General features: G+C 42.2%; 1 protein-coding gene across 5 annotated transcripts in view; it reads left to right on the top strand.

The window, feature by feature from the left end:
• The window catches only part of ASAP1 (ArfGAP with SH3 domain, ankyrin repeat and PH domain 1), a 166,351-nt gene that overhangs the window by 26,238 nt on the left and 114,542 nt on the right, over positions 1 to 25,571 (top strand). For all 5 annotated transcript variants that reach the window (XM_035318947.1, XM_035318944.1, XM_035318946.1 and 2 more), the window contains exon 2: positions 15,046 to 15,132. In XM_035318947.1, the coding sequence (XP_035174838.1) occupies positions 15,067 to 15,132 (66 nt within the window). In that variant the 5' untranslated portion in view covers positions 15,046 to 15,066. The remainder of the gene's footprint in view (positions 1 to 15,045; positions 15,133 to 25,571) is intronic.

The raw sequence follows: 25,571 nt of genomic DNA, 5'->3' as shown, positions 1-25,571 counted from the left end.
GTACCGCGATGTGGCTGCTGCTAGCAGCTTGGAAAAGTCAAGAAAACTCCATTTTCTTCTCATCAAAAGTGAAACAAGGAAGCCCTCCCTCCCCTCCACCCCCACCGCTACCACCCTGGCTTGAGCAAGTCGATCCGTAGGTATTTGTGTGGGGGTTTGTTCTTGGCGGTTAACCACATAACAATTCGAAGCATGTGGCTAACTCTGAAGAAACTGCCTTTAAACGTTTGCAGACTGCAGTGGTGTTAGCGAGAGCGGGGGGCTGTGGGCCACGGGGGCTGCAGCAGGAAGCCCTGTACATCCTGCAATATAGTCCTGTGAAGAGGGAAAAAAAAAAAAAGAAGGTTGTGACTTTTGGACCTTCTCTGCTGTCGATGCACAGCAGCACGGGGCAGATGTCCCCTACATCGTGTTTCACGTCTTTATTGGTGTGTCAGGGCGAAACACCCAGCAGGAAGCACACAGCAGAGTAAAGAGGTGGCGACCAGCGGGAGAGCATTTCAGCACGCAGCTTTTGTAAATAAATCAGGAGGAAAAATAACAAACAAACTGGGGGGCCTCTGCGGCAAAGCAGAGCACGCTTGGGACCATAGGGCGATCTCCAAGGGAAGCGTAGGCCTGGAGAAGGAGATTCAAGGAGGCACTGGGGAAAAGGCAGCAAGGAGCAACCCTGCTGTAGCTTGGGGTGGTAAAAATGCCCCAGCGGAGCTCTCCTGTCCCTCTAGGCCTGAACTGGTTGGGCAGGGAGGAAAGGCTGGAGGGAGGATGTGCACAGAAGGGATGGGAGCAGTTGTGTCTGTGGGGGTAAACGGCCCAGCGTCCACGCGTACCACAGTGCTCGTCAGGACAGAGCTGTCAGGGTACGTAACATCCAGTTTTGAAGGATTTGGTGCTTAAAGAAACCAATACAGCTTAAGATTGCAACACTTCCCACTGGAAGAGACCCATGTGAGACATTCAGTGAGTCTGCAGCTCCCAAAAGATCATGGGTTTTTAGTTTCTCTTCATTTCCGATTCATCCCAAGTTTATATCCAGGAGGGCCTATCTTTGAGTACAAGCAGGCATGTTTCTAAATGTTACTTGTGCAAATAATGAACTTCAGTTAGTCTTCTTCACCCAGCTATAAGCCTCATTTGTAATTCAGCAGGTAAAAATACTGTATCTGTACCCTCACCAGAATTGCCCTTAATCTAGGAAAGAAAATGACTTTTGGTGTCAGGCCCTAGGGCTGAAAATCCAACCTGCTTTGGAGAAAAGGCAAATAAGGCCTTGCCAGGTCTTCCCTCTCTGTTATATCAGCTGGAGCTGTGGCTTTGTGGCATGGGTTGGGGTGGGATTGCAGCTGGAAACCAAGCTGTGTCCCCAGGGTCCTGGCGGGATCTGCAACTACACGCGCTTCTCCATTTATATTCTCCAGTCTGGGGAGGAAGGAAATCAGCCATTAGTTAGTGGCCAAAACACAGCCACAGGACGGCCACCTTCTGGCACTGAGTTATGGTGTGACCACAGGCAAACCACTGCATGGCACTGCCCAGATCAGCAACAGAAGTGTGGCTGACTCCCAGTTTCTTCCCCTTCATCCCTGGAGCAGCCAGAAGGGAGTGTGCAGATGCGAAATGCAGGGCACGCAGACGTGCTCCTCAAAACTACTGGGACAGGAAGAGGGAGACGTCTCCTGCCAAGGCTGGTGCAGCTGCATGCGCTTTTTAATGCAGTTGGCCAAATGCACAGGAAACAATTTTGTTCTGGCCAGAACTGCCAGACAGTGAGGCAGCAGGACATTTCAGGCACTAGGACAAGCCTTCTGGTATCTAGCTTCAGCATAACACCAAGGCCTTAACATGATACTCTGGTTCCATATGATACATATTTATTTATCCATATTTAACATATTTACATATGATACATATTTATTATCCATATTTAACATGATACTCTGGTTCCATCTTCTTATAAGATAAAATCATCCAAGCCAGTGCTTCAAGACCCTGGTCCAGCAGTGGCTGACAACATACACAGAGGAAGCAAGAGCTGAGCAGGGCTACACGTAGTGATAATTCCTCATATTAAAATCCCAGCTTCCTAGTACCTCATCTGAAAGACTTCTGGAGTCAAAGCCCGTGCTGCTTACATTATACTTGTCTTGGATAGACATTTGCATCATGGATTTGTGTTATTTTTCCCTTAAACTAATAGACATTTTTAACATCCATGAAAAAGCGTTTATGAGTTCAAAATGCAATTACGTAAATTCATGAGGAAAAAAAATGTCTTCAATTTACAGCTGTTAAATCATTACTGACAGTCAGGGTCCAATCCTAGTCTCCTACACCAGGTTTTTAGTTATTTAGTAACTTTATAGTGCTGCTACAAATTGAGTTTTGTGTAAATATTCCGGATTTATTTGTGGGTAAATAAGATGTATGCCAGCACCATGGAGTGTATAGATTTATTTCATCTAATTTAGAGTGTAACTATATTGCTACTTTCCTTCTGCTTTCAAAAACAGTTGTTTAATAGTCACCCAAATTAGCAATTTTACCAATATAATCATTTACCTAATGGTACATTTACCATAAAATGTGGAAGATTGCATTCTCTGCTGGTGTAGGATACTAGTTCCATCCATCTGATCAGAGGCAGGTCATAGCTGCATATCCTTTAATAATTATTTCAGCAGGTGTCATTTTATTTTTGTTCATAATTGGTAGCTGAGTATTTAGCAAAGCTTGTCAGGATCCAAAATTCCTACAATTCAGTAGTTATCTATATTCATGAACAAAAGGGATCTCTATCTTGGTAATTTTTGAAAATATTGTATTAAGTCTAATGGATATTATAATTCTACATCAAGTTATTTATCAACCACCAAGGTAGAATTTTGATCTTACACTTGTCCTAGATTAATGTCATAATCTGCCTCCACATTTAATCAATGGTAAGGTGGGTGTCAGCCAGAATCCCAGACCTCATGGGTCATTTATACTTTACCATTTTATTTTCCATGTTTATGAACTTGTGGTTCAGAAGGAGCCATGTGTTGTTGTGTTGGTCATGTTGGGGTTAAAAATCTACATCTAACACAAAATGATCTACAGCTGGTATTTGTTCTCACCACCTAGACAGTGAAATGGGATTGGGTTCAGTTGAAACCAATTTCCATACCACAGAGAATATTAGAATTAATGGGTGTCAGTAACGGCAGGAATAAGGATAAAAAGGTGATTGTAAGTCATGTTTTGCTCCTGTATGCTGGAGCCATACGACAGCCTACCTGGCACCTGGTCTGAATTAGAGAATTCACTTGACAGTTGTGATTTATGCTTTTCTTCCTAGAATTCCTGGGAAGCTCAGAATAGTAATTGTAGCCACTGTAGCCACTGTAGTGTAGTATATAGATATATGTACATGGTATATTGCAAACTCTTACAATTTGTTCCTTTCATTGCCTTCAGAGAACAGCCTGACTGTGAAGTTCCTCTTAGTGAGAAACCTCCATGGCATAAAGATCATTTATAAGATTAATTCTGCCCATTTTAGACTGATTCCCTTCCCAAACAGCCAGAAGAGACCCAGGTCCTAAGTGTCTCCTTCTCAGGGCTGGGATTTGAAGTAGACCCATGTCCCATGAGTCATATCAGGGCAAAAGTCCTTCAATCTCTGCAACTTGAGGAAGAGAATTGGGTTTACAGATAAACTCCTACGATAGATATGCTCAAGAGGAGACATGACCCCAGGCTGAAGCTTAGGAAAACAAGCAGTCTTAGTTAATGCTTTTTCATGATGCTGGATGTTGAAGTACAAGTCACCATTTAAAAGAATAGAAGGCAATCACATTCTTGTTGTGTTTTATGTTCTGGGAGGAAAAAAAAATCAGAGATTTTGATAATTGAAATGCAATTTAAATAATGTGTTACTGAGAAATCTGCAACAGTTGTAGTTTGGTCTCTATAAATGAGGCTAAGGCAATTGCACTGTGTGCCCCTCTGTGATTTTGAACCCCTTCAGTCAATTCTGATGGAGGAACAGAGGACTCAAATGCTACATATTTCATGAAAACAGGCAGATAGACAGAAGAAAGAATGTTTGTTACCTCTGACTACCTCCTCCCCAAAGGAAAAGTCACATCTAACATGAGAAAAAAGAGAAGACAGAACATCCATGGAAGTGAGGCACTGTGCTCACAACAACCTGTGGGAAAAAGCTTCAACAGGCATTTGTACTTCATTATACCCAGAGCTAAATTCACCCAGGAGGTACAAGTCCACAATCAGCCATACACCCATTGTTCTGCCACTTGAAAGCCTTACCCTAGGAGCAGCAGGGTGCCCTTGTGGGCTTTCATCACCCCAAAGTCCTCTGTCTGCATTCGTGCAAACTTGAATAGCTTTAGGAGCAACAAGAGTTAGGTGAAAGACACCTGTTGTTACTTATCCCACTACTTTAATTCTCTCTCCTTGAAAGACATGCCTGTTTGCAATATCATGGACCATTAATCCAGCACATTAATAGGTGAAGCATTCCCTGGGAATAATAATATCCTGACATCAGTGTTGCTGGCCTACAAGTGCTGACTGCCAGTAGAGTAGCAAAGTTTTGCTTAGGCAAGCAGTACCAGGAGAGAACCCTGTTTGCTAAAGCTGTCCTTTGTAGATAAAGCTTAAATCAGTGATTTTCAAAAGCTGGTTGCCTAAAATTCAGAGCCTCAGCTCATACCAAAGTCCTGGATAAATTATTTCAATGTTCTTTGGAAAGCAAGGTCAATTATTTCAATCCAGTAAATAAGGTTTCAGTAGACAAGAGTTCAGCATTTCTTGAGTTCCCAGTGTATGTATGAAAACATATGTCAGTCCTGAGCTGCAGAACATTTGCTTTTTCAATCCCAAACCCTTCTAAATAGAAATCACCAGCTGGGCCAGACCATTGAAGACAAGTCAATTCATGTCTTGGAGAAAGACCCTGGGCTCCCTCCAGAACATGAACTTAGAAGGGAAAGAAACTCAGATCCCCAGAAAGGACAGTTGAGTGCTTTCACTCCTTAGCACCTCTAGCCATCTGCAACTTATTTTAGTGTACTAGATTTAGCAGGAGATGAGCAGTGGTCACGAACACCAGAACTGAATGGTCTCATCCAGCTTCCACTCCAGATGCAAACTGCAGTGGGTTTTACTGTGGTTTTCCACAGACAAGAGGACGGACAACAGCATCTGTGTAAACACTGGCAACACCCTCTGATTTTGACAGTAGTTATCATGAGAAAATATGTTTCTGTTTTGTCTTTTCCTGTGCATGTTAAAAACAAGACATTTGTTGGGTTTTCTTCCCAAAAAGGAAATAGGTTCATTCGGGAATGCACAAGGCAAATTGGGTTCTTTTAAGTACCGAAAGATAAATATGTGCGATTTCAAAATTTTTAAGCCCTCCCAGGATACTTGTTCAATATCAGTTGGGTCTGTTACTCTACTGGTTTTGCAGTAAACAGTAGATTTGATATAAAGAAACCCATCCTCATTTATACTGTTAATGTAGTCTTTCTTAGAAGCAGAAGCTATTTACAAGAGCATAATTTCCCTCAGAGACACTATTTTTAATTGGGGAAGTGTTCTCTCAGAGGAGTAATAGTCTTACATCTGTGCAGTATTTTCCCAATCAGATCAAGAGAAAGAGGATCTGAGCAACTGCTTCTTTACATAACAATGAACATAGAGCTTTGGAGTAAATCATAATGTGCAATAAAACTTAAAAAAAAAAAAAATGGCTGGAGATTAATGACTGGAATGGGACTTATGGAATTAAATAGGATCAGATGTTCCCCAGAAAAAAATACTGAGTTAGATTCACAATGCTCTATGGTTTTGTTTTTGTTTTTCACAAAGAAAGATTTAGCTTGATTGTTTCATAACTACTGACAATTTCTAGACCTTGCAGAAGTGGTCCTAGGTGCCTGCAGGAGAAGTGTGGAAAACCTGGTCTTGAGCAGGCAAGGAAGAAACTGAACACAGAGCCTCCATGGCACACAATCTCATTAACTGTTAAAGTATTATAGACAGCATTATAGTTTAACAAGATATTAAGGGCTGTCTTAAGGTTTCTCCTTCCAGGGCAGGTACAGGTCTGCCTCAAAGATAGATACCTATTGAATTGTTGAAGACTGCTATTGAAGTCCAGTTGTGCCTTTCATGTTCACTGTCAGGTGGCTTAGATGGCTCCTTCTTCCTGTGCTTTCTTCTGTGAATCTGCTCTCAAGTGTCCAACCTTCCCAATATGGGCTAAAGAGAAACGTGGGCAGCTGACTCAGGCTTTTGAATTGCCCCCAGGACTGAGGCTCTCCAAGCTAACACTTGGCTTGGTGTTTCAGTCCCAGATTTGTTTGTGGCTTCAGCCTCGAGAAGCAGAATGTTTGTGCTTCTAACACTGTTCACTGAAGAGACAGACTTAAAATTATAAGCCACAGACTGAGACTGAAGTATCCTGTTGGTGTTGGTGGCTTTCTTTAATCAGAGATGTGTGTTCTTTTGTCAAGAACCAGTCTCAGTTCATGAATATAACAGAGGAGGAAATCAAAGCTACCTAAGATATAGACTGTGCTAGAGATCTAGAGATACCAAAACTTTTTTTTTTTTTTTTTTTCCTTTAGTTAATATTATTTGCTGACCTAAAAGTGAAGCAGGTCCATAACATCTCAGATTAAAAGGTTCGGTCAGGAGGTGCAGTGCTGAAGGGTACCAGACGTCTGCCTTGTCGCCTGTTCTCAGGCACCTGGCAGCTCTGCAGCACTTGGCTTAGCAACTTTCCCTTATTAACTCAGTTTCCCTAAGCTTTTGTAAAAACTGGACCTAACAACAGTTGCCTAGAGCCAGGAGAAGAAGAGCAAGACTACATTATCAAAACCCAGAATGCAACACCATTTTAAAATTCATCAAAGTGCTCAGAACAAATTCTCCAGAGATCAGGGGCTTAGTCATTCCAGGTTTCTCCAACTCATTTAGATAATTGTCCCTTGAAATAGTTATCTCTTTTTTTTTCTTCTCTCTCTCTTTTTTTTTTTTTTTTTTTAACATTGGCACTTGCCAAGTATTTGCTTAGCAGGCAGCTCAGCTCTACAGCTGCAGAAGAGCAGAAGAAACCTCAAGTTTCCCACCATGCACATCTCTGCTTTCTGCAACGTGCGCCGACCATAAAGCGCATCTCAAATAATCATCTCATTGTCACCTGCTGACATAGTAGCAACTCATTAACCAATTTAACTAATTAATACATTGGTCAAATTCATTTCATTGTGAAGTGATCTATTAAGTAATAGGGTAGGTTTAGAGAGGTAACATATGAGTTATTCAGTATTTTTAACTACCATTTGAGCCTGGGGAGACTCAGTCTTGATGCTTTCCCATCTTCCTGAAAGCTATGTGACTTGATTGCTTCTATCTCAGCATAAATTCATGCTGTCACTCAAACAAGCAGTCCAAGCACCTCCATCACGTGAGCTCAAAAAGGAAACTGATACAAATGAAACTGAAAAAGGGCAGTTTATTTTTCAGCTGCATCATCCTTCTCTCGGTAAAGATATCTAAACTTATATTACAGCATATAATTTTATTGTATATTATTTGTGTAATTTCTTGTGGCCAAAAAAGTCTAAGATCATTAAAACGTCTCATAAGATTGCTAGGAGGAGGTGCGGTCATGGTAGTGTACCCAGCTTCCTGGGTGCTTCCATAAAAAGATGAGTTTTAAAGTTTTCTTTTCTTTGTCTTGGCATCTCTTCTGGAACATAGAATGAGGCCTACAGCCTTGTATATGCCCACAGGATGGTCTGGGCAGAAATACGAGGGCCCTACTGCGATGCACTTGGGGCACGCAGCGCCCCAGGAGGTGTCTACCTCTGGGCTTGGCACTCTACTCTCTCTTTTAGTCAGTAAAATGGAAGAACCAGTTTAGGCTGTGATTCATCTGACCTTTGTAGATAATTCCTTGAGCATGTCTTTTTCAACATCTACTCTCGTAGGATGAGGTGAGCTGAAACCTAGTTTCAGTTGACAGTATTGACTGTATCATCAGTAACTATAAAGGGAGCCTGGGGTGAACAGCCCTGGCAAAGACACTTTGTCAGATACATCCCACTTCTAAAGTCTAAAAGTTGAGTCAGAGCTCACTAAAGTGGATGTAAAGAATCCCATTAACATGGACTGAGTCTGGATCAAGTTTAGGCTCTGTTCTGTCACTTCCTTTGAGATAATCTCATTTTTCTATATAAATAGTGCATATGATTTCAAAGGCATGCTCATGGATCTGGACATGACTCAGTATAGGGGCAGATACAGACGTGAGGAATTAAAGGAGAGGATATTTAAGAACATCTTTGTGTTCTTCTATTGAGGTTTCTATGTGCCTTGTATTTCTGGATATTCCATAGAGAGGCTTTGATAATTCTGTGCCTGATTTCACTCTGCTGAAGGCCAGAACGGCCAGCAGTGCTGTCCCAGCCAAAGGATGCGACACTGACACAGGGTCCCTGAGCAGGAGGGTGGCACTGCTTGGCTCGTGCCAAAGGGGAAGGCATGAAAAAACAGCAGTTTGAAGGGCAGAGCTGTACCGAGACAAGAGTGGCTGGCAGAAGGCACAGTGGAGTCATCCTTCTGCTCAAAGCCTGGCTTTGTGCTGGAGACGGCAGACTGAGATGAGCACATCGGGGTCTGGTTCCTGGCTCTGCTACAGACCGTCTGTGTGCGACTCGTCTTTGGAGAAGAATTAGCAACGATACTTTCAGGAGGAAATGTGTTCATTGACTTTTGTGATGTGTTCAGACAATGCGAGACCTGATGAGTGCCTGAACAATCGATGACAGCTAGAAGCAGGCGGTGTGCCGCTTGCTTTGCTTGAGAGCTGCCGCCACACAGCAGAAAAGCCACTGCAGGGAAAAGCCACTTGTGGAAAGCTCAGAAGCACCAGACTTTTCACGCAGAGAGAAGTTGATTTTTAACACAGCTACAACAGATTTAGTCATTTCTGATTTGTACAATCCTATAAATCCATTCTGCAAGTTGCCATTATTGAATAAGTGCCTACAATAAGCGGCTATCAAAAATAAGTAGGGACAGTGACAAGAGGATGTAATGTTCAGATTGTATTATTAATCTATTATCCATATACTCTGTACAGAACTATTTGCTGCAGACTGCATACTGAACTAATCATTAAACAGTTACTAACCTTGCAGAGCAGGCAGAAAACACTCTCATGTCATGAGCTTCTCACAGGCTTCAGAAGTAGATTGCAAGTAACTCAAAATCTTGGACTGTGGATGGCAGCCTTGTCATCAAATATAAGAAAATACCCTTGACAGGGTCTGTGAAAGCTCTCTAGAGGTCTGCAGCTGGGAAGCAGGCACTCTGATTAACTGCTGCCTCCACAAAATGAAAAATCTTCCCTGAGCCCAAGAAACAGCTGATGGATATCGTAGGAAGTGATAAAAAGGTCACTCGTAAGTAGATCCAAAGAGGTTTAAGTCACAACACCACCATCCTGAAGGCCTTCAACAAATAACAAAAGACAGGCTTCAAAGACTGCAGAGTCCTTCAGTCTAAATACTTACACAAATCTCTGTCATATACCTGAGTCTTGAAAATTCACCTTTGAAGAAGATTGCAGAAAATTACCAAACAATTGCACTTAAACCCTCTGGCTGGCTGTAGCGATGCGTTGTAACATTGTACAGTGGTGATATATTATAAAACTGTTAAACCTTAGAATTATCTACTTTTGTGGCATGAATTCCTGAAGCAGATTTAGGCTGTCCAGTGCAACTATTCTATAGCCCTTTGCACAGCCCAGATATCATATGATGATTTCATAATCATAGGAGGATTGTATCATCAGACAAGGGTGGAGAACAATTTTCCATTCTAACAGCAATGCCATCTCCTAAAACTAGTTTCTTTTTTATTTTTTTAAGAATGTTGTACAAGAAATTACCTGAATTTTAAAAGTTTATTTTCAATACATATTCAAACACATGGGTTTTTTCATGGAAGAAAACTCCTACTTTGCCAATATATTTTAAAGCTCAATAGAATGACCTGAGGATTAATAATCCTCTCAACCTCACATCAATCCAGTGTAAAACACTGGAATGGCTAATTCCAGGTACTGTTCAAAAGGAATTAGTAAAAAGTAATGCAATTTATGGCAACCAGGGTGGAATTAAAGGAAATGTATTTTATTTCAAGAAATCTATTTTGATAGTTTTTGAGGTTTTACATTTTCTTGAAAAAAAAATCAATACTATTGATGTAGTAAGTATGAACTTTAGTAGAGCTTTTGGCACCAAGCAGCATTTTGATTAAGAAACTAGGGGTATTTAAAGTCATATTGTAAGTATTTTATAGATTATGAACTGAGCAATTGACAGTTCTTAGAAACAATTATAAATACAGACTCAAAGAGAATGTCAGTCGGTTCTTTGGGGTCTCTCCTGGGCTCTAAGCTATTCTACATTATCATCCATAACTTGTAAGAGAAATAGAAGTATCGCTGGTAAAACAAGAAGAAATTGAGTGGAGGCCACTGTGAACACGGAGCAGTTATGCAGTGATCTGCTCACACAGTAAGGCAGGTACCAGTGCACAAGGTGAGATGAAAGAGAAAGATGCTGTGAGATGAAAGAGAAAGACAAGTGACATGCTGTGACAAGGAATCCAGTCCTGGTGGTCACCAGCCTCTGTGTTTTTTGCTGAGTGCTGCTTTTCCTGCCTTGTGTGCTCAGCCCAGGCAGTGACCACATAACTCATCTTGCCCTTGGCTTCCCAGAGGTTAATTACAGCAATTCCTAAAAACCTGTTCGAGCCCTCTTGTAAGGACAGCTGTGTGTGAACATCCAGGGTAAAACAGACTATTTAACAAAGAAATATGTGTACTGCCTTGGTTAGTGCAATTCAGTGATGACTTTTCTATCATTACTTCTTTCACGATTCAGCTCATTCCCATACGTATGCTAGTGCTTTGATGGTGTATTTTTATGGAAGCACTGAGGACACTGCTAATGTATGAGGTCAGGATGGGGCTTTTGTTACTTAGGATATATTAAAATCAGGTCTGAGGTGACATGTCCAGAGACAAATATCCTCGAATTTCCTTCACTGAAGCATGTTAGACCACATGCTAATAGTGCTATCCAAATCATGGATTAGGGTGAAACCAAAGAACATATGTTTCTTGCATCCTGTTTGGAGGATAACAACATAGATACAAACAAAACGAACCTATAGCAGGTTTTGACATAAAATGAAAGATACTTTCTTTAATCTCACAGCTGATCCAAGAACATGTCTGTTATTATATGGATTGAGTAGTTTAATTCTGTATTTTGGCCATGAAAATAGTTTCAATAACCTTTTCAAAACATGATTTCGAAAACAATCTCAAAATTTGTATGACATGCTTTTCAACAGAATTTAGATAGAGCAAATAGTTGATTCCCAGTAGTTCAAATAACCACCCTACTTTTTTCATTTGCAGCAAATAAGATTTTTATACCTGCATCATTTTAAAACTTCTTGGGATATAAAAGCTTTCTGCTCAGTCATTAGCTGTAAATTGCAGAATGAAGAAGTACTCTACAGCATTTCCAGATGAAGTAGTCTGTTTATACAGAAAGTACAAGAGGTATAATTACTACATAATCACATTTGTATATCAAGGTCAGAATTCTGTGATTCACACTATTGTTTGGACAAAAAGGGAGTTGATTTTCAGCATGGTGGTGTACAACTACTATTATTGCTACATCAGTGACTGTAGAAACAATATTAACTTTTGCTTGTTTGAGTTTTTCTAGGTAGGTTAACACCAGTTCAAACATTCTTGAAAACTGTCTGGTTAATATTTGTCCTAAAATATTCATTAGGCATGCAAAATATGTACTTAGGTATATACTTCCCAGCTTGTTCAGACTGTATATTCTATTATGAAAGCAAAAACTAAAAGCAAACCAAAATAGGTCATTAAATGACTTATGCATGAAATCACAGAGCGTTTAAGCAGTATCAAATGCAGGTAATTAAAGACTGCAAAAATATTTCCTGATCTTTTCTTCTCCTCTGCAAAATCCTTGCATAAGATTTTCTGCTTGTCTATTATCCAATATACATTGCAATTTTTATATTCTACCCTGAGTATTCATTGGCTTTCCATGCTATCTTACCAGTTCTAAAAGCTTAAAAAATATGGGGATTCAACTCATTATACTTGTTAGTTAAGAGCTAGGATTAGTCAAGCACTTATTGCACCAATTAATTCAATATGATTGCATGTACTCATAATCAGGCACAAGAATAAACGCTTTCCTCATCTGAGGACTAATAGAATTTGCTATTGTATTAACACATCTCAGTTGACACCCAGCTTCCATGTGACTTTAATGTCATCCTGTTCCTCGTTAGGCCTCTTTCTCTTACTTAAGCCCTAACTAGTCTTTCTCTTTTCAGCTGTAGGTGTCCGTAGGCAAAAAGCAATCATATTGCTCCAGGTGTTCATTGTTCTCCATCCATTCTGGGTTCTTATATTTCCTATTCACTCCCTGCTCCCACTCACATGCTGTCATATATGAGTACTTTACATAAAACTGGTAACATTACCCTCACATTGATAGGAATATTTGGGCACCCTTCTTTTTTTTTTTTTTTTCTTTTTTCTTTTTTCTTTTTTTTTTTCAGGCATAGAAGCAGAGAGGCAAGAGGTCATCTGTCTTTGGGCCGAGTTTCTTAAAAACTGTATTTAGCCTTGGAAAGACTCTATGAAAGATGAAATGCTCTTGTGCGTGCAAGGCCTGAGGAATTTGCCATCTGAATGCAGGTCTAATAACATGTCCAAGGCCACTGAGACAGAGTTGGACCCACGTGAGCTTCTTCATCTCTGGGCGAACTCTCTTCTCTCTGGGGAAGCCACGTATGTTTCCTTCTCATTGTTTCTCATCAATCACTCCTGATAACTTCAACCAACTTGATTCCTTTACAAATATTTTTCTGGATTTGTTCCATATTTCACTTTGTTTGCTGGTCGGTGTAGTACCGAGAGGCCCAGAAATGAACAGGAGACCTAGAAAGGGAACATAATCACCCTGAGCCACTGAGATCTAACCACAAATGCTGTTAACACTGCCTACAGCAAATGGGTAATTAAATAATCTTCAGTAGCATATTACAGTGGAAGTAGGGACATTCTGTGACTTTTGGGATTTAAGAAAAATTGATGAAATACAAATAAATTACTATCAGTTCAAAACATAATCTAATGCGAACCTAGGTCAGCATTTCATTTTGAAAGAAATGAGCCATTATATATATATTTTTTAATCTAACATTGTTTTGATTTGAATAGCATAAACCTGCAATCATCAAGGTGACTGTTTTGCCTAAGGAGATGGATAATATCATTTAAAGGAACAGATGTGCTGTAATGTCAAACAACAAACAGACATGTCATCATGGGTTGAGCCAGATCCAAGGTTGCCAGTGGCTGTGATTTTGTTGTAAGACTGTAGTACTCTGTTATCTGCTGTTGGAGGCCTTTCCCAGCCCATGAAAAACAGTACAGCACCCAGATCTTCTTCTAACAGTTTTTTCCCTGCATATAATATAATATTCAAGGTAAATACCGTATACCTTATTCTGGGTATAAGTTAGATTTTACATCCTTACATCCTTGACTTCATATCAGAGAACACACCTCGTCCTTTAAAGCACTGCTCAGTCTTATGGACAGAGCCGTAACTATTTTTTCTCCCATGCTGCCAAGCTGGTGGCACGTAGTAGAATCTCAAATCCTTTATGTATATATGTAAAAATCTGCAATCTGTTTGGTTAAGGAGGCCTCTAGTCCTCCTAATGGCAAAACAGATTTTGACCACAGCATTTCAAAGCATCCTAAAAAGGCTCAGAAACAGAAGGGAAAAGAAAGATAGTAATATCCCATCCAAGAACTTTTATGTCGCAATTTTTAATTGAATCCCATATGTTTTGGAGACTGGGATTATCCTACGTTGTTTTTAATGTTAAGGGTTGGCAGCCCTCCAGACCCACATGGCAAATTTGGAAACATAAAACAAACAGGACAAAACCCATAAACAAACGAGAGCAGCCTCTAGGGAAATAGGTCGACAGCAGTAACAAGACTTCTCTCTTAGCGAGGAAAACAAAGACTCACAGAGGAATTAAGTGGGGTGCTCAGATGGAAATGGGCAGACTGGCCACTTGTGGCTGTGATCAGTACTCTAGTGAAGGCTGTGCTCTGGGGCAGCCTCCCTCTGTTGGACCTACTGTGGGGTTGGCTCAGTGGCTCTGAAGTGTCCCTGTCCTTTCTGCCTCCTCCAGAGGCTCTGCAGAACCTCCATCACTTTCCTTCCCCCACAGCAACACGAGTCTTTAACTGGAAATAGTACGGACCATTTCCATGTGGTGGGGGAGGAGTTTGATGAAAGGGTTTGGAACTGCTTGTCCATGTCCTGGCACGACCATATCCCCTCTTCCCCTCTCCTACATGCAGCATCCTTACTGCCACATCACTTTTCCACCCAAACTCTTTGTCCTTCAAATCCTATCTGCCTTCTTCCCCCCTCCAAAAAACAGGACCAGTTTGCTGCATGCACCTGACATGGAAAATTTCAGCCTGAATGGTTAAACTGAAGTTATAACTGAAAACAGGGGAAGTGTCAGGCAGCCAGGGCAGACAGTTCTCTGTGCCCTGCACGCACAGCAGCTGAGCGAGTGCTGCCACATTTAGTTACACACCAAGAGTTTCCCCCGTCAGCTAAACGAAGCTCTCACGTAGCACTTTTCACAAGGTGCTATTCTCAGCGGGTTTCTACTGGGTCTGTTTACTCTAATGAAACTCACAATATCAAATAAAGTAATCAAATACCATAGGATAAATTGCTGTCCCTGAAGAATTAATTAATAAACATGGCTTTAAACTGTTTGAATAAGTAACTTTGTCAGTCCCAAAGCTTTGGCCAATTTTATTTATTTGTGCCCTCTTTTCTCCTCATCTAGGTAGGTTTCTGGTCGTGACAGATGAGACATGAGATCTTCAGCTTCCAGGCTTTCCAGTTTTTCTTCAAGAGATTCATTATGGAATCGGTAAGGAAGAAGAAAGACATAAGTAGCAGGTTTGAAGTATAAAAAGCAGACCAAAATATATTGAAAATAAGCCCCAAAGAAATTGGTTTTATCAATTGCAATACCTGCCAGTTTTTTGTTTTTGTTTTATTTGCTAAATGCCACTTTGGATGTTACCAGAAAGTGCTTTTCAGATAATATCTAACCTATTGATCCTTCCAAGGATCAAAAAATCAAATAAATCAGTAAATCCTTAGAAAACATTGGCTGCCTTTGCAGACTGGAGCAAACGGCCATATTTATTATGTATTTTGCTTTGCTTTTGTAGATTTCTAAGTTGGATGGGGGAGGGCAGGGTATAAAAATGACACTCTGTAACTCCTTTCAAGTGTCCAGATCTGGTAACTGATGTTGTTTTAACTTTGCAAACAACCCATCTCTGAGATCAGCCTGCAAAATCTATGGCAAGATTTGTGCGGGGGCTTGAAAGAGGAGAGACTCTCTTCTCCTTGTGATGCAAAACGCTGAATAGCACACAGTTGTCTAAATATGCTTTTGTTTATTCAGTCTCTGGATGGTGAGTGCTCTTGTTTTAAAGCTTTTACTGTATTTCATTGAACCACTAAAATGGCATTTGGATTGCCTGACGTGAACTCCCTACAACAACATTTGCAGTGGAGGCTTTAGTTTGCTTTGTACCTGGTGCTCTGGATGGAGCTCTCCTGGCACAGGTCGCTGCTCCCTGCTTGGGGATGGCAGCAGTGCGGGTCTTTCATCTTCTCTTTGTCCCTGGGGGAAGGGTTGGCCATACTGCACTGCAGCCCAGCCAAGAGGGGTGAATCACTGCTGCTAATCAGAAAACTGGATAAATCTTCCTTTGGTGTATTTGCTTTGTCACACAAAGCATATGCATATTTTTTTCCCCTTTTTAAGCCCATGACGCCTAAATAAGCAAGAGTCCAGAAGTCAAACAATCATCTTTAGAAAAGTATGAAGCTATTAAGCTTGATATTTCCACTTGATTTTGAAACAGGACTTACTTTTTTTGAGTCATACTGCTTCTAGATTTTCTTGTAGGAACAAAGTACAACCACAAACAAGCAAATAAGTAGTAGTAAAATAATTGAAATTAATTAAATCTGAATTCCTGAGAATTTGTTTCTTGACTGCAGCTCCTGAGAAGCTGCAAACCATTAGTGAGACTTTTCTCATGACTGAGACATTCACAGGATCTTCTTCCTATACTCATTCTCTTGATGAAGAGCAAGATGAGGGCAAAGCTTTTCTGTCCATGGGGACAATAAATATCTTTTCCCTCCACTCACATTTATCTTCCCACAAAACTTGTAGGAACAGAAGAATTTTGAAACCTTTCCTGCTCCTCTTTTGAATTTTATGGTGTTGGCAATGCATTAAAAAACTCATTAGGGGCAGGATGGATGGGCTGATGACCATGCTCTACTGAAGCCAATGGAAAGCCAGTTAACTTAGGAAGCAGAAAGGTCTTTTTTTTTTTTTTAGTGGGTAAAAGTAGAAGCAAAATAGTAGTCAGAGAGAGGGGATGCTATGATGGGCTTCTAGACCAAAATTTTGAAGGTCTTTATTTCATTTAGCATCATGTAAACATTGACTCAATGGGACTAAGTCCATGTGGCAAGACCAGCTTCCAGAAGTTTCCAGACACTTGTCTGCTGTTCTGGATTTTAAGGGAACCCCACAAAAATGACGTTCAAATGTATGCTTTAATAGACAAATGTTCAGACCCTAATTTTAAAACTGAGCCATTTTTGCTTGATGACAAGCCTTTGAGCATTAAACAAACTATGTTCAGTCAACACTATAAGCCAGCCTTTGAACTTCAGCTCAGTAGGTCCATACATGTGCACATTTGCAAATGACTTCTATGCATCTGATTAGCACAGAGGAAGCTCAGCCCCCAACCCCCCCCCCCCAAAAAAAAAAAAAATCTCTTTCTTTTATGTTTTCACATCATGAATAACTAGTAGAAGCAGTCCTTTTATTTGCCTGCCAATCCTTTTTGTCTGTCCAATAAAATGTTGATGAAATTGTTTGGCCTGAGAGCTCTTCTCATCCTTCAGCTGTTTTTTAAAACTCATGCAATAAAATCTACAATAAAAATACTCACTCCTGCTATAGCACTACTCAGCTGGAGAGCCCAGTGTGCTTTCACCCAGAAAAATACATGCAATTGTCTGCATTCCACAGATAGAGAAATGATGCACACAGTGATCAAATGCCATGTCACAGCTGCAAGTGGCAGCTCAAGGACAAGATACCACCAGGTCTACAGAACCTTTATTTAGTTCTCAAACTGCTTCCCATGTTCATTTTGGCCTGAACCTCCAGTTTCACTGCAGGCAAGATGCATGCTGCCATCACTATACATCTAGCAGCTTAGGTAGAACCAGAACCGTGCCTGGATAATGACACAGCTATATAATTTCCAGAGGGAAACAGAAAATATTGAAATGTTTGCAGTGCGGGTTGAGGCTTTATTTCATTCTCTTTTTCTTTTGGAGAGCCTGCTATGCCAGCTGCCCTGCAACATGTTCATTTTTTGCAGCAACATTCTCTGATCTTAGTCATTGCTATTTCCCATATTTAAAAAAAAGCTACTACTGATTCGTGCTTTGAACAGACTCTTATTTCTCTTGGTTTAATCACAGAGTCCCCCTTCATGCTACACTGGCTTAATCTTGTGCTTTGCAGCTCCTACTCTCGCACTAACCAACGTTAAACTCCTCCTGTTGCCTGCAAACGTGTCTGCCATGCCCTTCCCAGAAAACCTCCAAGCATTCGGTGAGGGTCAGGATAACCACACACAGGCTTCCCCTGCAGGCTCTCACCCTCACTGGCACACAGCTGGTCCTGCTGGGCCAGCAGTTCTCATGGGGCCAGCAGCCCAAGAGTGGCTGTCTCCATCAGAAAGGAGCAGCCTATCACTTGTACCAAAGACAAGGGTTACATATGCCAGAGGCTCCTCTGACATTCCCAAGAGTTTGAGCTCTCTGAACTCTCCAAAGCATGGTCCTTATATAAGAATATACTGCTGGGTTTTTATGTTCTGTAGATGTTTTAAGGGCTGTGTTTGAATTTGACCCTTCCTGACACATGCGGTACTATGCTTCTGATGAACTAGAGTAAGGTTTCATAAATGAGCATCTCTAACAACAACAACAAAAAAAACTGCATGCAACAACAACAACAAAAAAACAAATTCAGCACACCTGCAACAAAAAGTGAGCATCCCTTCCATCATCAGCCTGCTTCCCCTTGCTGCTGGCTGACATTTTGCTGTTTTTTTTCCCTTTGGAGGCTGTACATGTTCCAGAGCTGTGCTTCTTGTTGTGACTGTGAGCCCGGAATGCTGTTACGTGTTTGTCTGCATGGCTCTTGATCTTGCATGACAAAACCAAAACAACAAAGGCAAAACTGAATCAGCAAATTAGTTGGTTTAATCTTGCGTAACTCAATGCTCAACTATGTTTTCAGTGCTGTTATTTTAAGCTGGCCTTTGAGATAGCTGTTTGGGCTTACCTCTTGTTCAGTTAAGCTCCTTGCACAGGACATTCAAGTAAATAAGACACAAAATATATCATTCAGTTGTATGTTTGGATTTTTCATTTGGTACATATAGTGTTAAAAACACAAATGTAACCAAAATGTCATGTATAATGAGAACACAATGGGTTTTCTTTTTGCTATCATATTAATATTGAAAGAATGCAGAAAGAACCTTTTGTTTAAGCCACCATTGCTTGTGTTAACATACTTTTAAATGAATACTGTAGTTTCTAAGACAGTTGCTTATGTTTTCTTATCTAATTTTAAATATCAATTGAAGACAAATGCTTGGAAATGCCAGTATTAAAATTGAAATCAGCTGGTTCTTGTATTCAAAACAGTCACAGCAACAACAGAAATTGTTGATGCAGCTCGTGTATTTCATGAGCCATATTACAAGACAATGTCGCTTAAAAATACAGAATTGCAATCAGCATGTTTGCTGGATCTGGAGTCTGCTTTTCTGCATGCACAGAAATTATTTAGATATGAATGGTTTTCCTTGACCGGAAACTTACCTGACTATTCTGTCCCAATAACATACTCATTTTAAAGATTTGTTTGCAAATGTCAAATCCAACAGCCTTCTTTCTCAGGTAAAACCACTTGCAGTTTACTATGCAAGTTCCCTTCAAGCAAATTAGCACCAGTCACAATGTGTGATGTAGGCTTTGCTGTCTAAAATAGACTTTGCCTTTTCCTGTGAGTACATCATGCAGTTATGTGATATTAAAAGTGCAAACATGCTGCAGGTTAAAAAATGTGGTTGCTACCCCTCATACAAGGTTCAGTTAGCTGATGGGACCTTTCTCTGAGAGGACACTGCTCCTGGAGGTGAACCTCTTCCTGACTGAAGGTTTCCAGATGAAGTACCAAGGGGTGGTGTTACATGCCCTTACATAAATGGGGTGGGTTTATTTTTTAAAACAAAGCTATGGGAGTTCTATTAATAAAAAAGGTTTCCTGAGATTTAGTGCAGGAGATATCCCAGAACAAGCTGTCGAATTCACCCTGCTAAGGTTCTTGTTGATTTGAAGCTCCTTTTATCCTCTAAACACAACACTCAACTCAAGGTGAGTTGAGTCAGAAATATTTGTGGATGCTCTAATACTTATGGCCATAAATTTAAGTCAGAATTTCCCATTAATTTTGTCAGAGGTTATCTGAGAATAAACTTACAGAAATGTAACAACAGCAATTGGCATACACGTTCTCTCAGGGGGCTCAATCCAACTGACCAAATGCAAGTGGGTAAGAATTGGCCTGAAGGCCTCACCCAGACAGTGGCGGTCAATGGCTCTGCGTCCAGGTGGAGGCCGGTGACAAATGGTGTCCCTCAGAGTTTGTCCCGCTCTGCCCTCGTGAGGGCCCACTTGGAGTGCTGCATCCCGGTCTGGGACCCCCAGCACAAGAAGGATGTGGAGCTGTTAGAACTAGTCCAGGGAAACGCCATGAAGATGATCAGAAGGCTGGAGAACCTCTCCTACAGAGAAAGGCTGAGAGAGCTGGGGATGTTCAGCCTGGAGAAGAGAAGGCTCCAGGGTGACCTCATTGCAGCATTTCAGTACTTAAAGTGAACTTATAAAAAAAGATAGAGAGCAACATTTTGCTTAGCCAGATAATGATAGGACATGGGGGAATAGTTGTGAACTAAAAGAGTAGTAATACTGACTGCTGTGTTTAGCTGAAATGCATGAATATAACACCAAACCACAGATTTGTCCAGAATATCAGTGTAGTATAGTAATATAGCCTAAGGATATTTTCCTGATGGGTTTTAGCACTCTACTACTTCTGTTGCTATTCTGATATACTCTCTGTGCTCATGAAGATGCTAAGGAGCATAACAAGAACAACGATGGTAGTTTACTAACAAAGACATATGCATTGCAACGATCTGATGTTTTCATTTAACATTAATGCCTGATCTGCACTAATTTTGTTAGCAGTAATAGCCAAGATGGGAAACTCACAAGTAAAGAAATGAGTGTAGGCACAAAGTAGCATCACCTCCTTGTGAAAAAAAAAAAAAAAAAAAAAAAGGCAGAGTTGACACGTGAGATCCTGGAATGACTATGTCCATACTGGGGAGGAGAGCCATCCACATAGCAGCCATGCACACAGTGATTTCTTTCTTCTTACAGTCACGCTAGCAGGTTGCACATGATGCAGGTGGCAACTTGTCTGAGCATGCTTGACAGCGGTTTTGGCACCCAGCCAGGGACCCGGGTCAAGCTTCTTTCCCAAAACCCGGAGGCTGCCACACCTGAGGTGTGTTTGGCAGCTTGTTTTCCCTGCACCAGGCAGCGGTGGCCTTGGGGTGGTCCTGAGGCTGTTCTCTGCGTGATCACACCCAGCGGGAGCCCCGCCACGCGCTGCAGCATGGCGGTGCTGAAGAGCTGACTTTGCATGGCTACACAACCAAAAATACATCCTGCTTTCTTTCAGAGGAGCCACAACCTCCTCTATCTGTCTCTGTACATCTGGTAGAAAAATAATCCTTCTGTTCTCTCTCACACCACTGTGTGGTTTGAGCAGTTCATGGGGCTGATGCCACAAGGAGCTGTGCAAGTGCAGTGTAGCTGCTCACCCCTGGCCCATATCCATGATGTTTGAAAGTTTGCAATGATAACAGTCATCGTCACCTGATGACTACTGCTTGGCTCTTGTGAATGAGCTGTTGATCTCAATCTAAATACACGATGACTGGAGTACTATAAAATGAAAAATGCCACAGTTGCTACTCAGCTGATTGCAAAACACCTGTGTTAGTAATTTCTGCTGGTGTTGCTATGTTGTTCAGCCTCTCCCTAAGCAGTATTTGTGTGGTATCACAAATCCTACAGAAATATTATCAACATGCTAACATGCACTTATAGCTGTAATTAACTCTCCTGTTGGCAGTCATGGTAAGAAAGGCCAAAGGAATCAAATGGATTTGCAGACTGAATCACTGGGTGGGATAGCAGAACAGCACAGCTTCCTTGACTGTGATGTATCATCAGCAAAGAGTTGTGTTTCCAGGGCTTCTTGCACCCTTCTCACCCGTGCTAGCATGTCCAAGGATGGACACGGCAATGTCTTTCCCTTCAGGGAACTGAGAGGAGTGAGATAAGTGTGGCTGGTGCTGGCAAGCCTTGCACGATACAAGGCTGCAGCAGAGCCTGCCCCCGGAGCTCAGACGCAGACATCGTTAGAGCAGACGCCGTGAAATATAACTTTCACACTCTGCTGATTATTCTTTGGCATTTGTGAAGTGAAACAGTGACTTCAGTTAGTGACAATTTATAGAGAGGTGCATCTTACACATTTAGAAGTGAATCTCAGATGCTGATCGCATTCAAAACAGGAAACATGGTTAAATCTGAAATCCACCGAAAGATATCTGAAACAGTTATATAATTTGACTAGGTTAAATATAAGCACATTTTGATAGGCAAATTGCGTCATTTATTTTTTATTAACATGCTACTAATTAGTTAATCCTGCTTCTACTGAGTTTAAGTGGGGAGATAATCTAAGCCTAAAGAGGTCATGCCCATAGGGTTATTTTCTGTACAAGCATTTATATAGGGAAATATCAAATGCTGCTTCAAAGCAGCAGAACTGAACACCACATTCTTTATAAAGGATAAAGTGAACAATTTAAGAACTGTTGAAAAAACAGACTGACAGGGAATTATCATTGGTGACAACTTTTTTATTTCTAGGCCTTGTGCTTTTCTCCTTATTTCCTGGTATTCTTCTGTATTCTCTCTGCTTTTTATATATTTAATATTTTATGTTAGAAGATCATTTTTTTGCCTGATGAGGAAACACATAAGCTCAGTGACTGCTGCCCAGCTATGCCTTCACTCCTGCTACTCTTTGCTGCTCCAGTTCCCCCGGCCTGTCTCCTTTCCTCTTCAATGCTCTTCAGCTCCAAGGTTTAAAATTTCTCTCAGTAATATTAAAGAACCCGTCCCTACTGAAATCTGTACACACTCCATGGGGAAAAGTCTGCCTAGGAAAGCAGAGGAGGTTATTTCACCACCCAAAGACCAGTGCATAAGCCCAATAATACCAGCCTGAAGAGGAACAAAGCAACACATAGCAGTGGGACCACTCAGTTCACTAAACCTGGATAAATCCTGTCATGGATTTACCCTCATGTGAAATCTTCCTGGAGGGGGCCAAGTCCTTGGCTGCAGCGGCCCCGGGCATTGGGCAGGGAGAGCTTCATGACAGGCCATAGCCTGCACGGTGCTATGGGTCACCCAGGGTGACCACAGAGGCCCTGTTTAGCCCCAGGGACATATCCATCTCCTATCCAGTATCCAGACATGCTGGGCATGCTGGAATAGCTCTTTCCACTTCTTCTAACAAACCTTTCCTGGCGCAAACCCCCCAGCCACTCTTCTCCACTCTCCTTTCCAGATTGCTCTTCATTTTGTCAACCATTTTTATCTCCTTGCTCTCTCTTCCTCCTCCACTGCTTTTATGAACACGATCCTCAATTGATTTTCTTCCTACCTACTCCATTCGCTTTCTCAATCCTCAATTTTTTTTTTCTATTTTTTTTTTTTTTCCGCCTGCTCCATTTTTTTTCCAGTGCAACTCCTACGCGCTTCTTTTCTTGGTGTCCTCCTCCCCTTGCCCACCCTACCTCTCACAGCTCCGTGACATCCCACAGCCACTGGTGCCATCATGAGCCTCCAAAGCAACCCCATGGCCATGCAGGGCTTCTGCTGTGGCACAGAAACCACAGCCAGGACCATGTCTCTGGAGCATTGGTCATATTTTTGCTGGCAGAGCTGCTTGCAAAGCCTGCTGGTGACATCATTTTTTATGGGTATAAACCAAGCAGGTATCTCCTTTTAATGCTTACTCAGGTGTTGCAGCCTCTTGCTGGCATTTTAAGCTGTTTCTGAGTGTTTTGTTAGAATTACATTGAAAACCATGTACCAGCCTAAGTGCAATGTAGCACGGGAGCAGGTGCTGACATAAAGAACGCTAAAACCCTTGAATTGGACGTATCTATATCATATTGTTCATTTTCAATTATTCACGTCAGGGCATTTACCAGTCCTGAATTTCCTGGCTTTTGTGGAGAGCATCCCAAATACAAAGAGAAGGAAAACACATCCTCTGATTAAATAAATCAGGCTGAAACGGCAGATGACCATAATTACTTGAGTCTCCCGAGACCCAGTCTTCTTTATAAAGGCACATATGGGCCCTTGAATCTAAGCTTAAAAAAAAAAAGGGGGGGGGAAAAAAGGAAAAATAAAGCCTCCTTATCACTGTCCGTCAATTCCCAGACTTCCATGATGCAGTAATGAAAAAAAAGGACACTTTAACACTTTGACTTATGAAGAAATAATGCTTTTGAAAGGGTGCAGACTCTATGAGCAGCACAAAGGGAAGACACTGGGGCTGCGATGGGGGCTTCAGGCTGGTGCTGGTGCTGCTGCCACTGGGATCAGAGCCATCGAGCCCCAGCCATCGAGCGGCCCCGTACCAGTCAGAAGTGGGACTGGGAGGGCAGCTCGGTGCTGGAGCCTTCCAGAGTGCCGCTGAGCCAGCATAGGGCCCTTAAAAAGTACCAAGGTGTAAGGAGGGGAAAAATCAGCACAGGTTGCTTACGGCGATGGCTTTATCAGTAGTGCAGTTGCAGGACGAGAGTTGGTATCTTCACGCTTTGTACCATAAAGCGCCCGGAGTACGAGGGCTTGTGAGTGCCAACTGGGGCTTTAACTGCCTGCGATGGACTTAGGGGAAAATAAAACAAAACAAAACCCGCTGTCACCCCTGGGATTTATCTCCGCTGGCGCCGGGATGCAGAAACCAAGCCTGTACCAGCCTGGGAAGCGGGATGTCACAGGCGGTCAGCCCTCAGCAGTCCGCAGCAGTTATAATTATTATTAATTAAGTCATTCATTATCGATCTTATTAATTAAAAATCATTAACGATCGATCATATTAAGCCATTAATTCCCCTTCATTAATTCCATGGTTAATATTTATCTTTTTATAGTTAGCATTTATTTGCCATTAATTCCCCTCCATTAGTTACATAGCTCATATTTTAATAGTTAATATTTCCCTATTTACTTTCACTCAGAAACCCACCGCTCGCGCGCGTGCTTCCCCCCCCCTCCCCCCACGCCGCCGCTTCCCTTAACGTCGGTGTTAATAGCATTTCGATTTTAAATTTAAAAACATTTTAATTTTAAACCAACCTTCTCCCCCCCCCAATCCCCCCCCCGCCCGGCAGGGGGCGAGGCGGGCGGGCGCGCCTGCGCCGAGCACTTCCTCGTTGGCCCACGTAACGGGTGCGGGCGGGCGCAGGGCAGCGCGTGCGGCTCCCCGGTGACTGTCAGCGGCGGCGGAGCCCCCCCCTTCCCCTTGTCGCCAGCCCCCGCCGCCATACCCCTGTCCCTTCTTCTCCTCTTCCTCCTCCTCCTCCTCCTGCCCGAGCCCCAAGCTCAGCTCGGGGACAAGCGAGGGGCGGAGGGAGGGGGGAAAAGGGGCTGAGCGCGGCGGGTGTTGCTGCCCTCCCGCCTTCCTCCCCTCCCTCCTCCTCCCTTCTCCTCCTCCTCGTCCTCCTCCTCCCGCTCCTCAGAGGCGGCCCCGGCCCCGCAGGCAGCCGAGGGGAGCTGCTCCCCACCGGCGGGGCCTCGCCCCCCTTCGCCTCCTGCCCGGGAGGAGGAAAAGGAGGAGGAAGAAGAGGAGGAGGAGGAGGGTGTGGGGGGCGAGGAGCCTCAGCTTCTCCCAGCGACTCAGCCGCCTTGATGCTTCGGGGCTCTGCTGCCTCTTAACATCCTTCCTCTGATTTTTTTTTTTTAATTTTATTTTTTCCCGTTTACCCTCATTTTCCTACCAAAACTTGGCGG

The sequence above is a fragment of the Oxyura jamaicensis genome, chromosome 2, assembly GCF_011077185.1.
Source record: "Oxyura jamaicensis isolate SHBP4307 breed ruddy duck chromosome 2, BPBGC_Ojam_1.0, whole genome shotgun sequence".
NCBI classification, from domain to species: Eukaryota; Metazoa; Chordata; class Aves; order Anseriformes; family Anatidae; genus Oxyura; species Oxyura jamaicensis.
Note: the sequence above shows the minus strand (reverse complement) of the source record. Positions and strands in the feature narration are given on the sequence as shown.